At 38.4% G+C, this 14,624-nt stretch overlaps 1 protein-coding gene across 19 annotated transcripts in view; it reads right to left on the bottom strand.

The window, feature by feature from the left end:
- Positions 1–14,624, bottom strand: part of snap91a (synaptosome associated protein 91a) — a 46,794-nt gene that overhangs the window by 753 nt on the left and 31,417 nt on the right. For 3 of the 19 annotated variants that reach the window (XM_086078094.1, XM_086078095.1, XM_086078096.1), the window contains 13 exons: positions 12,300–12,377; positions 11,047–11,289; positions 9,302–9,385; positions 8,963–9,031; positions 8,551–8,709; positions 8,321–8,392; positions 6,980–7,177; positions 3,798–3,995; positions 3,693–3,711; positions 1,698–1,788; positions 1,518–1,607; positions 1,292–1,414; positions 78–174 (listed from right to left, as the gene is read on the bottom strand). In XM_086078094.1, coding sequence (XP_085934220.1) covers positions 94–174; positions 1,292–1,414; positions 1,518–1,607; positions 1,698–1,788; positions 3,693–3,711; positions 3,798–3,995; positions 6,980–7,177; positions 8,321–8,392; positions 8,551–8,709; positions 8,963–9,031; positions 9,302–9,385; positions 11,047–11,289; positions 12,300–12,377 — 1,505 coding nt within the window. In that variant the 3' untranslated portion in view covers positions 78–93. The remainder of the gene's footprint in view (positions 1–77; positions 175–1,291; positions 1,415–1,517; positions 1,608–1,697; positions 1,789–3,692; positions 3,712–3,797; positions 3,996–6,979; positions 7,178–8,320; positions 8,393–8,550; positions 8,710–8,962; positions 9,032–9,301; positions 9,386–11,046; positions 11,290–12,299; positions 12,378–14,624) is intronic. The other 16 variants (XM_086078097.1, XM_086078098.1, XM_086078106.1 and 13 more) reach the window with 16 other exon arrangements.

Here is a 14,624-nt window from a genome sequence, read left to right as displayed (position 1 = left end):
TCCGAGTGATAAAAATCATAAAGATTCTTTCTGTCCACTTTAAAATGTCAGTGTGGGAATATATCACAACAACATACCCTTCTTTCATTTGTGTTATAAGAAATCCTTCAGGTCCAGCTCTGCCAGAGGATCCTTGGGCTTTTTGGGACTCTGGCTTGCAGGTCCAGGAGCGATCTTTTTTTTTTGGGGGGGGGCATAATGATGGGTAAAATTCATTACAATAATGCACAATATTTTTTGATGCTACTTTAATATTTACTTTGTGTATTCTGCACAAATTAGCTATACTATACAGTGCAACCTCTTACGTTAACTCTCCTGCGATGTTGTGGGTCATATTAAGGTTACTTTTAATAAATAAAAATGCACATAAATATGCTGAAACAAACAATTTAAGCCTCCTGTTATGTTGCGTAACAAATTGTCCTTCAAGTTCCTTTAAATGAACAAAAAATGCTAAAGGAGGCACTGAAACAAACATCTTAAAGCAATGCGGAACTTTTTTCCCCCCCTAATAAAAGCTTTACAAATTTTTTTCGGGGGGGGGACCATTTATGACTGAAACATCTTCTAATTAGTAGATTAACACCTTAGCTGTTCACAATGTGCACTCTTCTGGCCAATAGTTTTCAGACTGGGGATGTGACGTCATGTGCGCGTTGTGTATGTGAAGACGGAAATGTGCAGTATGTGTTTTTCCTCAACAGGTGGCAGAAGCGGTTCGAAATTGAATTAGGAAAATTCACAAGCTTTAAAAATGCTTTGTGGAATTTGTCACTTTGTGAAACAAAATTTCGGCTATTCTTACGAGTTTGTTTCTTTTTTGAAGAATGATGAAGAATAGGAATGCCAATACACATATTTGTATAATTGACAAATACATGTTATGTGAAAAGCCCTAGCCTTTTAAAAAATATATTTATATATATATATATATTGTTTTATTTTATTGTGTATTTTATTTTCATTGTATACTGGTTCCTCATAGAATTTTGTGCTATAACAAAAGCCATACTGTTGTATATATTTGTCTTTGATATAGATGTGTATGTTTGAAACAGTTGTTCAATAACTCGTGACTGCCACCTCTGGCCTAAAGCGGAACTGCAGCCTGTGTCAAGATCATGCATGGTGAACGTGCGATTACTCAGATAAACTCTTCGTTGTATATTCTTTACAATGGCAGTATAGTAAAGAAAGTGTTTATGATTTTTAACTGTTGTTAACAAATGTTTTGAAATCCAAACGTTGATTTTTGAGTTTAGAGTTTCCGCAGTGCGTGCGTTCTTACCGGCGCTCCTGGTGCCGCAGCTCCGACCACGCCCGCGAAGGGAGGTCTCATCATGGACTGAGCCATCATAGGCTGAGCCATCATGGGCTGCATCATGGGAGCTCCTGGCCCTCCTGCAGCAGACTGAAAACAATTCATGTGCTTTGTCAAATGGGGACTGTCGACAGGCTAACACCAAGAAAACCAGGCTGATTTTTTTCCACAAAGCATGTTGGAATATACTCACCATACCGAAGGCAGGCTGTGCACTCATTGGTGGTACCATAGCTCCACTAGTGGGCGCTGCTCCAGGTCCGCCAGGAGCCACACCAGCCTGCTTGTAAGTGGACATTTTGTAGTTAGCCCGACCTCCCCTACATGTATAGGTGGAGAATGAGGTTTTCCTGTAGATGACAGTTGTCCTCACCATTGGGACACCTGGCGTGGTCCAGCTTGTGGGGGCCACATGAGGGGTCCAGTTGGCTCCACCAGTCAACTTCTTCTCGCTCTGTGGGTCCCTACAGGATGATGATTATTAGATTGTTTAGTTTGTTTTAGGGGTGTTAGAAAAAAACGATTTGGCAATATATCGCGATATTACAGCGCGCAATTCTCGATTCAATATGCGGCCAAAACGATTTTTAAGCATCAATTTTTTATGGAACTATTCAACAAAACGTCTTACTTAGGGTTAGGATTCACACATTAAGCATGGAAGAATGTTATATTAATGAAACATTAAGCCTTAATATTTTATTTCAGTGCTGTTCAAACATGAAACAGACTGCAAACTGTTTGTTAAATGCAGTGGCTCAGTTATAAGCCTGAATTTTCAGATAAATAAATACATTTTCATGCAAATCTTACAGTGTACATGTACAAGTTTACTGATTAGTATTTTCTAAATTTGAGTAAAATAAATAAATAAATAAAAATCGCAATAATCAATTTATATATATATATATATATATATATATATATATATATATACATCAATTTATATATATATATATATATATATATACACATACATACACGCATCGGGATTAATCGGTATCGAATCGAACCTATGAATCGTGATGCGAATCGAATCGCCAGGTACTAGGAAATTCCCACCCCTAGTTTGTTTGCTCTGACTGCTCTTAAAAACGTCTCCTTCTTTTTTTAACCCAAATGTGTTACAACTACATTTGTTTTGTTGTGTTTATAAGTATTTATAATATGTGCCTAAATGAATGAAATGAAATAGTAGGGCTGGGTGATATGGCCCAAAAAATCTAATCTCAAATTTATTTATTTTTTTGGGCTCATTCAGGACGATTACGATTTTAATCTAATAAACCCAAAAAACATTTATGTAAAGGTTTCATTTATTCCAAAATAATTCCTGTGCAATAATAAAAAAAATCATGTATACTGATTCTAAATCAGTTTTAACATAAACTTAACATTCATAGTTTGTGCTTAACTAATTTGCTCCCAAAAACATATAGATACGTTCTATTTTAAATGTTTGAAGTGTTGCAAAGACTTATCTACACGTTTTTTAAATGTTTTTTTTTTTACAGAAGGCATACAGCCTCTCAACTGCAGCGAACGGGTGAAGCAATGGTAGTTATTACAAAAACGGCCAGCAGGTGGCAGCGGAGCAAAAGAGATCAACCATTTGTACAAAAAAATTATTTACCCACAGTTCTTAACGTGAATAATGATGAAACTTTGGTCTAATGCTAATTGCTGCGAAACGGAAACAGATAGAAATATACTTTTTCTTCTGATGAAAGAAGAGAATCTAATCTTTCTTTTGGTAGGTTCCATGTTTTTATAGCAATATAACACAATATTTTGTGGGCCTTGCAAAATCTGTCAAAACCAGTAAAACAGCCGAAGCGAAGGGGGTTGCTTCAGTGAAAATGGCTGGGAGTGAATGAGTTAAATGCCACGATTAAGTAATTATTAGCTATTGTAAACATGTCTCGTAAACTTTGAATTGTTCATACGGGCCAGCCACCAAACATGCACAACATCTAGGGGTGTGCATCGCTCCAATAAAAGACGATTAGATACGTATGCGGTTATATTTTGTAATTCAAAGATGTGATTCGGCTGGACTCGATGCACATTTAAATAGTTTTTTTTTGTTACACCCCTAAAAACATCAGAAACATTCAACATGAAATTAAAGGTTCACCCGGAAAAAATGACGTATGCACGGAAATTGTTCAAAACCTTATATAAACTTACAAATACACGAAAATACAAAATGATGACGTGTTTTGTCAATAGTTGTTCCAAAAACCGAAATGAAAGAACAAATCACGATTTTTATTCAATTAAGATATTTTTATCTAACCAAAAGGCAGCTTTCACCTGATTCGCCGTAGTTCTAATAAATGTAAAGACAGCAATAAGCAATACTTACTTTTTCTTCATTCCAAGGTCTAAAAGAAGACAGAAGAAAAAAAGAAGAGGTGGAACTTTTGTTTTCATGCAAATGAGCGATGTTCCCACCGTACAATACACGTACCTCCGACCAGGTTGGCCAGTGAAGAGTCAAGATCCCCCGCAATCGTTTTGGTCGGGGGCGGGGTTGCGGGTGGAGCAGCGGCAATGTTTTCAACTGTGACGGGAGTTCCCAAGCTCCCTGCCGCACTTCCTGTCGTGCTTCCCCCGGTGCTCTGCGGCGTTACGGCGGCCATCAGGAAGTCACCTAATCCATCAAACACTTGAAGAGACGGTGGGAAAGGCACCACATTAATTAAAAAGACACCACAGATGACACGGCTGTTCAGCCCCAATCGAGGTGGAATGCAGGCGGTGGGCAGATGTGAAATCGGGACATGATAAGGCAAGGGAAACAATCCGGCTGGAACAGTAACGTTAACCAAATGGGACAGTGGGACCGTATTTGAAGGTTCAAAGGGTACAACAGCAACAAATTGGCAATACTACACCCCAAGGCTTTTGTTTATTTATTTATTTAAACCGAGCTCTGATTTGTAACCACGTTACGTTATATTTTGCTTTCATGTAGAATACTGCGTTTCCCTTTCTTTTAAAATGTAGAGCATAACATAAACATAATACACAAATTGTAGGATTATTAGTGTTCATGGAGGCTGATAACCGATATTTCAAGCCAATATTCAATTGCAGTAAAAGAGAAAATATTAGCGTCAAAATATAACACTTTGAAGGTTTTTCTTTTAATATATATAGAGAATAGACAGCTTTGTTTAAAAACAATAAAAATTGCAGGGATGTGTTCAACTAAATTAAAAACTAAGCAAGTAAAAGGCTGCCAAAAGTTTTCTACTGTCGATAATGTTTTCCACAAATTCAACATAATTTCCTAATTTTAACAAAATTATTATTTTTTTTAATAAAAAGGGTAGGGAATTCCCAGTGGAAATTTAAATAAATCCATGAATGAAAATTTCTCTGTATCTCACTGAGCGACAAATGCATATGAATGTAGCGAATTTTGAGTTTTCGTCAGGGTTCGTAAAAGGTTTCAAAAGATCTTGTCTTGAAGAAAAATTGTCTGAACACGTTTTAGAACTTCTTTGCAACAAGGAAACACCGTCTGTGAACATCTTACAAATCCTGATGAAAACCAAAAATTGGCTACATTTGCAAGCAATCAACGTTGAATGAGATGCCAGCTTTATCGGCCTTCAGATTCGTAAAAAGGCCGATGCTTGTCAAAATGCCAAATATCGGCACGATAATCGGTTTAGCCCTATTGTGGGATCCTCTGCTCTACAGGTCTTACTATTAGTACAACAGGGATTATGATCTGCAAGACAAACTATTTGGGATTTCTCATCATAATCATTGCAATGTTATGATACAACATACTATCAGCTGCATCTTCGATTGCTTTTGGCTGAGGTAAACCAATTCCACAAACCATCATTTTGTCTCATGCGGGAGACACTTAACGATTATGATTACATTTTAAACATGCGAATGATCCTTAAACACCAGGCAGACTTCGAAAAGCGCACATGCTGCAATGCACTGTGGAGTTCAACTCACCGATGACACATTAGAAGAAGCAAGCAAGAAGAAGCCAGCAGAGAGGAAGGGGTGAAGATGAAGGAGGTGGGGGAGGAGAGTGAGTGAAGCAAAAGAGAGCACGTGTGAAGCAGAAGAAAGCACAGCATGTGTTGAAACGAGATAAGAGAGAAATCCATCAAATCATTGAGACCGAAAGCAGCCAGCAACAGTGGTCGAAAGCATGTCACAGTATGCACCAGACAAGCTCTCAGCAAGAATTGCAGCAGCCTTCAAATTGCTACGTTTCACGGCGCGAGACACTTCTGCACATGTACCAGCAATTAACTCATTCACTCCCAGCCATTTCACTGAAGCTATCCCCTTCACTCCCGGCGGTTTTACTGTATTTTGACTGATTTTGCAATACGGTCTAAACTGCATCCCTTCACGGTAATGGTCTATATCACGGTATAGAATTATTATTTGGTATTATTATTATTATTATTTTATAACTTGCTTACTGGTTTACATAGTCCGTTATAGAAGATAAATGGATTTTTAAAAATGAAAGAATACATTTACTTTGGATAACAACATTTATTGTGCAATTTTTTTTTAATGCATATGCAGTATGGCTTGCGGTGTGCAGGCTAGCTAGATTTGATAGGGGGTGTGGTGGAGGAACTCGTGTGCATGCCACAAAAATAACTAAAAATTAATATTATTAGGGCTGCAGCTATCAAATATTTCTGTATTCAGTTTTCCTCCTAAAAAATTCTAGCGAATAATCGGGTATTTGGACAGAAATATATATTCTTGATTGGTTAAAGAACAATTATAAATACAGCTACCAAAAGAAAGATTAGTCTCTTCTTTTATTAGGAAAAAAAGTATATTTCTATCTGTTTCCGTTTTGCAGCAATTGACATTGGAATATAGCCAAGTTTCATCATTATTCACAAATCTATTTCAAATTGTGGGGAAAACAGCCTTGTTTCAACATGGCCCTGATTGATCTTGCTACCACCTGCTGGCCGTCTTTGTAATAACTAACATTTCCTAAATCGTTCTCTGCAGGCAGTTGAGAGGCTGCATCAAAGCCTTCTGTATGCTCTAACATTTAAGTGACAGTGTGTAGAAATGTTTGCCATCTAGTGGTAAACTAACAGAATGCAACAACCTAAATTTATATAAAATTGTATTTTTAAATAAATAAAGCACGTGCATTTTGCAGCATGTGCACTATGGTGCCTCACAGAGACCACACTTCGCAAGTCAACCACCAATTACTGTCCGCAAAGTTTGTCTCCTTCAAGTATCTGTAGCAGAAAAATGGCAGAGAAACATGTCAGCCTCCTGTTTGGTGAGGCGTGACCCATGTAACATAGTTAGCAATTACTAGACCTACAACCATATACAAAAATGTACAGTGATAGAACATATATATTTTTTGTATTTATTGAACATAATACTGAGTTAAAATGAATAAACTGTGGAAAATTGAAAATTTCTACACACTGCCCCCCCCCCAAACAAACATTTAAAAAACGTATAAATACGTCTTTTGGACACTTAAAACATTCAAAATAGAACGTATCTATACGTTTTTGGGAGCATATGAGTTAAGCAAGAATGTTTAAGTGATACGTTCAACAGGTTTACGTTAACTTTTTTTCAAGGAACTGCCATTCCTGACATGCCACTCACTTGAAGCATCAAATCCCCCAGAGGGTGCCGGTGTCGTTTTTGCCGGTTCGACTGTGGCAGGTACCATTGGTACAGCTGGCACAAGGGGTGTCGGAGATGGAAGTGAACCCAGAGCTTCAAAACCCGACTCAAGAAGATCATTCTGGACTGGAGCCGGAGCTGGAGCCAAGGCCGGTGCCAAGGTGGGGGACATCAGGTCTAATCAACAGACAGATAAGAAAGTGATTACCATTTGCAATAATATCCATCCATCCATTTTCTATACAGCTGGTCCTCATTAGGCTTGCAGTTGAGCTGCAGTCTATCCCATCTGACTTTTGGCGAGGTACAGGTGGTGTCCAGGGAGGCACATATGATCATAGGGGGGGGTACGCATTAAAGCAGCCGCAAGCCACACACTCAGCTAGCTTGATGCTAATGCACAATGGAAAACTCCCTCGATGTGCTAACAAATAGCATCTACAGTATGTACTGATATTCAAACAGGAATAACTGTATTATGTTGCTACCCGGTGGACAAGTCAAGGACATCAGAAGGAGCCATGTTGAATTCATCATGATGAACTATTTAGGGGTTAGGGTTCAAATATTCTACAGTGCTATTTTCCATATTAAAAATGAGATTTCCATTCTTTTTCATGGGGATAAATGCTAAGATGATTACATAAGATTACAAGGAACAAAAAGTCGTATCTCAAGGCACCATCTTCAAGCATAAGCCTAATATCCAATATTATTCGCTGCCAGGTCCACTGGGAGCAGATCGAGGTTCAGTGTCTTGCTCAAGAACACTTCGACATGATCACCGGGGGGGAGGATCGAACCCACAACCTCACTGATGGGAGATGACTACTCTACCCCTGGTATAGAATGGACCGGCGCATACTCGCGCTTTGACCTCAGATTCACATATTCAATTTTTTTTCCTTTTTTCAATAAAATAAATAAATATCTTTCTTTTTTGGCGAGGAGGGAACCCCTGTTTTTCATGAAAAACACTTATCAATGCAATTATAATGGCAGTCAATGATTTGCCGATTTCCACTATTTGCCACACTGGCCTGGTCCCTATCCCCCTCGAATATCAGGGCTCCACTATCTATATCAGGGGTGGCAAACACTCGAGGGCTGGAGTCCTGTATGTTTGCGATGTTTCCCTCCTCCAGCACACCTAAATCAAATGATCAGTATCATTATCAGGCTTAGCTGATCATTTGTTTCAAGTGTGTTGGAAGAGGGAAAAATCCAAACCATGCAGGACTATGGCCCTCGAGGACTGGTATTGCCCACCCCTGGTGGTCTATACCTGTATTAATATTCTGTAACTGGAAACAGTTGTACCTCCCAACAGGTCGCCACCAGGTCCCCCAGGAGCAGAGATCTCAGTCTCCTTCACAGAGCCACCGAAGGAGTCTGGAGGGCCATCCAGTTAGCCACAATGAAACAGAGGGTGCAAAAAAGAGTGACAAGTCAACAAATACACACAATGGCACGATGTAATTTGAGTTCTTTCAATTATGTTTTTAGAGTGTATTATTTAGAAGACTGCATGAGGTCGGTGTGAGACAAACCTAGCAGGTCAATAACCGGGGTCGGCTCGGCTTTGGGAGGAGAAGAGACCTCCGTGGCAGGAGCAGCAACAGGAGCTGGTGTCGGAGCAACGACAGGAGCTGGAGCTGAAGCAGGTGCAGGCACAGGAGCAGGAGCGGGGGCAGGTTCCGGAGCAGGGTCTGAAGATGAGAATGAGTTGAAACAAGAAAACAAACAAGGAAAGCAGACAAATGAAAGCTGATTAAAATAATCGCATATTTTAATTAGCATCATGGCACGGCTACCATTCTATAGCAAAGGAAGCAAAGCAAGAAAGCAGGCTATCATGCATCTTTACCACCTCTTTTTAACAGTGCTGCTCATGACGAGTGGAGGCTTGCTGCACCCTTCATGAACAAAACCAAGCCATTAAAGTAATGCTCCTGAACTCACCAGTGACAATGTCTCCAGACGGAGCCGGCTCAGGCAAAGGAGAAGGCCCGCGTGAAACAGCAGGGAGGTCTAATTGACCAACGCAAGCACGAGGCAAGAAGAAAATGGTGGAGGTCGGGGAGCAAAGAAAAGTATTAGCATAGCAGGTAGAAACAACGCAGGTAAGAAAGCAGCCTTGGGTGGGGAGAACACGATGCTCGTGGGTTTCATGCACAGCTCTCATATGACTATGGGAGGAAAACAAGACGTGAAGTGGCAAAGGAGTACGCGTTTGACAGACGAGTGGGCGTATGGTTTCAAACAGGTTTCACACAGATACAAGTGTATCAGCTCATGTACCTGCACCAAAAAGGTCTACGCTAGGAGTGGTAGCAGCTTTGGATTCTGTGGTGGGACTTTGCTCAGGCATAGATTCAAGCACATCTAGGACACACAATCATAATATGTGCATTCAGATTTCAAGTCCAACGCAAACACCAACAAATTACCACTTGTGAGATGTGGGACAGCAAGAGAGAGGTCCGAGGATATTAAATGCAATGTAGAAAAAAAGATCACATTATAAAGCAAGGGAAATATTGCGAGTTAAAAACATTACAATTGTACTTGTGACTGATAGTAATTCCCAATACTATAGTCAACATTGACATCTATTTTAAATCATCACATTTTGTTGTGCAAGGCAAACTACGCAATATTTCATTTCTTTTAAAGTGCAAAATGTACAAGCTGCACATGACTCAGCTTTCTAACAGAAACTTTTCACATGCATGAGAAGAATCGTCTAAATGTTAGTATTAGTTTAGGAATCACAGCCGTGCAGTGCAGCCATCTCCGCTGATAATAAAAACATTTTAAACTATGATTTCCCCCAAAATTTACAGATAACGATAACGGCAATATCGTGATATCGCGATATTAAAACTGCCACAATATCTGCGCAATATTAAAGCAGCATATCTGTAAAAAAAAAATAATAATAAAAAATCAGCTTGATTTCCATCTAGAGCATAGGTGTCAAACTCCGGTCCTCGAGGGCCGCAGTCCTGCAGGTTTTGGATGTTTCCCTTCTCCAACACAGCTGATGTGATCAGCTCATCAGCAAGCTCTGCATAAGCCTGATAACAATCCTGCTGATTGGAATCAGCTTGTGTTGGAAGAGGGAAACCTTCAAAACCTGCAGGACTGCAGCCCTCGAGGATCGGAGTTTGACACCTATGATCTAGAGGCTAGTTTTTTTTTTAGTGCAGTTTAATTTTCACAAGGCATGTTTTGGCCCATTCTATATCTGAAATTGACGCTAATGGTCAGATGAAGGGGAACGTAATATGCTTGCGAACCGAGTCAATATGTGGAGCAAGTAAGTGCCTCAATATTGTGTTATTGGAGATTGTAGGTTGTTTATATATATTGCTGTCAAAAGCACAATATTGTGTTTTTTTTTAGTACAAGCTCTTTTTTTTTTTACAATATTGTGGCCGTTTTTTATATTACCAACCCCCCCACAATATCATGATAATTATCACATCGTGACCTTCATATCGTGATATTATCGTATCGTGATGTTTGGATATCGTTACATCCTTAGTGGTCAAGATGCTTGCGTTAATGGCCAAAGAAAAAGAATGAAGGAAAATATCCAGTGTTCCCCACCCATGAATATTTACAATCTGTGGGTAGGAGATGCCACAAGATGGCAGCAAAGCACTACTTTTGCTTAAATGAAGCGTCTCAACTCACTTCAACAAAGTTCCTTGGATCAAGATGGTGGAAAAAACACTACTTTTGTCTAAATGAAGCCCCTCAACTCACTTCAACATAGTTCATCAGCACCAAGATGTTCTAAAATGGCGCCGTAGCAATATTTGTATTACACTGGCCTGAGCATACACGCACACACAAAAGTATGCAGGAGTTCACTGTGTAGAAATGTTAGCTACAGGGACTAATGTTCTATTATCACCAAAGTCTCTAATAATGACGTCTAGAGCAAGCGCAAGCAAGATCACAACATCATCATCATCATCATCATCATCAAAATGCAGAGTGACGGGGAGAGCATAATGAGAGCGAAAGGACATTACCACCAAAGAGATCTAAAGTCGGAGCGGCAGCAGACTCTGTGGTGGTGGTGTCTGTGGTGCTAGTGGTGGTGGTGAGAGAAGGGGTGGGGGCAGCGGCGGGGGCGGCGATGGGAGCAGCGATGGCCGGCGCCTCACTAAAGGTGGGAAGGGTGATGGCAGTGTCCACCGTGTCAGTGGGTCTCATAGCGAACAGGTCCAGCCCTGGAGTAATGTCCGCACTCCCCTCGGTTGTGGCAAAAGGGTCTTCAGCGGGAGAAGCAGAAAGGGGCGGAGTTGAAGGGTTAGGCGTGTTTTGATGAGAGAAGAAGGGAAGGGGGTGGAGGATTAAAACATGAATATATCCGTGAGGCAAGGTGCTTGTGGATATAAACCATGAAAGAAAGGCAAGCGAGCACACAAACACATCACTGGAGAATCACATATACAGAATATATATGTATATATTTATATATATCCCATTTTATCAACTGACTTTACTATAATTATAAAGAAATTAGTCAAGTTAAGTTATCTTTATTTAAACTACTCTCTAGAATGAACACTTTCATTTTGACAGCCCTACACACACACGGACACACACAAAGTATATGTACATATTTTTTACTTACTTATATTGTATACATGTTTGGGCTGGGTATGAATTTTGATTTCCTCAATCGATTTGATTTCGATTCACAAGAGTTTAGTTTGATCCGATTACGATTTTTATTTCAATTCGATTCACTTCAATTCAATCCAATATTGACTAATAATGGAACATCAATTCTAAAATATCAAGAACATGATAATAACTCCAGAAATATTCAATTCCAATTAATTTTGCGGAGGCAGTAACTGGTTAAATGATTTAGTTTATTAATGAAAGTAACACGTGTCCTAATCCCTTAAGTGTGACACAAAGCAAGGATGAGATGAAAATATTTTCAGAATTCTAATTCATCCATCCATCCATTTTTGTAACCGCTTATTCCTCACAAGGGTCGCGGGGTAATTCTAATTCAATAATTGTAAATATAAATTAAAAGATTCTGACTTGTTTTAACGTGCAATAAGCCAGGTCTTTCACAAATGTAAGAAAAATACTTTTATTTTTAACAGTAAATTTCAAGAAAACAGTAAAATGGGGCTTTTACAATTCTATTCTCTATTGGTTTTATGAATCGACATTAGGCTCGAAAAGGAAAATCAATTCGATATTGAAGCCAGCCTTGATACATGTATTAATGTTCTTGCGCATTCTTTTTTTCACCCACCAGATTCACCAAATGCATCAGTAGCAGGACCCGCAGCCACAACGGCAGGACCATCTCCTGGGGAAGGTGCAAACGCATCTAGGATGTCACACCAACACATGACCAAACAACATATGGAGAAACAGATGGAATGGACAAAACAAAAATGATGGTCAGTATTAGGGAAAGGCAAAGAATACAAGAAGTATGCAGCCCAACAGTCATTTGTTTGACTGCACCACCATTTCCAGGAGGAGAGTTTTAAGGGGCTGCATAATGCTGCATTCTGTGAGATGAGGCAAGTTGTCACAAGTTGCTTGTGACAAGAGGGAGTATGTTAAGTTCAGGGATGGACAAGGTTAACTCATTCACTGCCATTGACGGCTATAGACGTCAAAAATTCATTTGTACTATTTCTATTAGTTAAAAAAAAATTCCCCACTTTTCTTTACAAGAGTATGAAAACCTAGAGAGAAAAAAAAGTACGTTTAGAACAGATATAAAATTTGTGATTAATTGTGAGTTAACTATTGAAGTCATGCAATTAATTACAATAAAAAAAAGAAAGAAAAGATTATAAAAAATTATGGGCATCAGGCGATTACATCTACTAATTTACTAATCGCAAATCTTATATCTGTTCTAAATGTACAATAATTTTTTTCTAGGTTTTCATACTCTTGTTAACAAAAGTGGAATAAAATATGTGAAACTAATAGAAATAGTTCAAATGAATTTTTGACGTCTATAAGCGTCAATGGCAGTAAATGAATTAATTCATCCTTTGACAAAGGTAGTACAATTGGGTCTTTGGATTTGGCAGGAGTGAATGTGATGTAAGAGACTTTTAAGTAGGCTACATCTCACATTTTGTTCCTTACAAATGCCTCTTTGCCTATCAATGTTGCGTTGGCTGTAAACCTGACATGACATATAGCCAATAATAGCTCAGGAAGATAAAGATGACAAAGACATGTTGCTTTTTGTATGTTGTCTCAGTTCTTAATCTCAATTTTCAAAGCTTGTGTGTTAGTGACCAATTCATCTTCTTTACCCATTAACCCAGTCACTGCCATTGACAGCTATAGACATAAAAAAAAATATTTAAACTATTTCTATTAGTTTGACATTTTTTCCACTTTTGTTAACAAGAGTGTGAAAACCTATACAAAAATATTGTACATTTAGAACGGATATAAAATTTGTGATTAATCATGAGTTAACTAGTGAAGTCATGCGATTAATTAAGATTACAAATTTTAATCACCTGACGCCCCAAAATTTTTATATATATTTTTTCTTTTTCTTTTCTTTTTTTAGAAGGCGTCAGGCGATCATGATTTATAATTGTAATCGTAATTAATCGCATGACTTCACTAGTTAACTCACGATTAAACAAAAATGTTATATCTGTTCTAAATTCTAGGTTTGAATAGAAATAGTTCAAATGAATTTTTGACGTTTATAGCCGTCAATGGCAGTGAATGAATTAAAAAGAAAAAAAGATTAAAAATCTGTTCTAAATGTACAATAAAAAAATTCTAGGTTTTCATACTCTTGTTAACAAAAGTGGAAAAAATGTTAAACTAATAGAAATAGTTCAAATGAATTTTTGACGTCTATAGCCGTCAATGGCAGTGAATGAGTTAATATAATTTCAACCATTTTCTAGTGATCTTTGAATGTTTTTAAATTTTTTTGACCTCTCTACCTTCTTTGGTACCGCTGCAAAATCTTTTGACTGCTCTACTGCTAAGTAAATGAATTTGAACTACCGTTTTTTTTTTTTATCAGGCATGAGTGCTTTGATTTGAGCATAAAAAAAAAAAATTACAAAAAAAAAAGCCATAATAAAAGTCTGTATTAGTTGAGAAAATCATTGAGGGTGTTAGCAAATGGGGCAAAGGGGCATATCTGAAAAGTGTGAGTCATAATAACATAATGGATTCAGTGTAGCATGATGATTGAGAGTTCATGTCCCATGCCTTTTAAGGCAATGGTAGTGCCGTCATAATTTAGCCAACAGGAGCACAAGTAAAATATCTTACAGGGACTCACATTTTTGGGATATACATACAAGGTTGAACAGCTGAATTTGTTGCTCTGTGCAACAAGCTGTATGATGGAGGAGAATCATGTCAGCGCATATGTGCAGAGAATCAACAAACCATGACATGTAAAACATTGGATAAAGGGCAAGGTATGGAGGATGTTTTTCATTTATTTTAACCATTACCCAAAAGGCCCAATTTGTGGTCACAAATTGTTGCCACTAACATCAACACAACATCATCCTGAAGTCATGTTCAATAGGAAGACTCAGATTCATTACGCTGACATTGTATA

This window comes from Leptonotus elevatus, chromosome 6 (genome assembly GCF_054856555.1).
Source record: "Leptonotus elevatus isolate MCC_2025b chromosome 6, RoL_Lele_1.0, whole genome shotgun sequence".
In the NCBI taxonomy this organism is placed as follows: Eukaryota; Metazoa; Chordata; class Actinopteri; order Syngnathiformes; family Syngnathidae; genus Leptonotus; species Leptonotus elevatus.
This window is presented reverse-complemented; position numbering and strand designations above follow the sequence as displayed.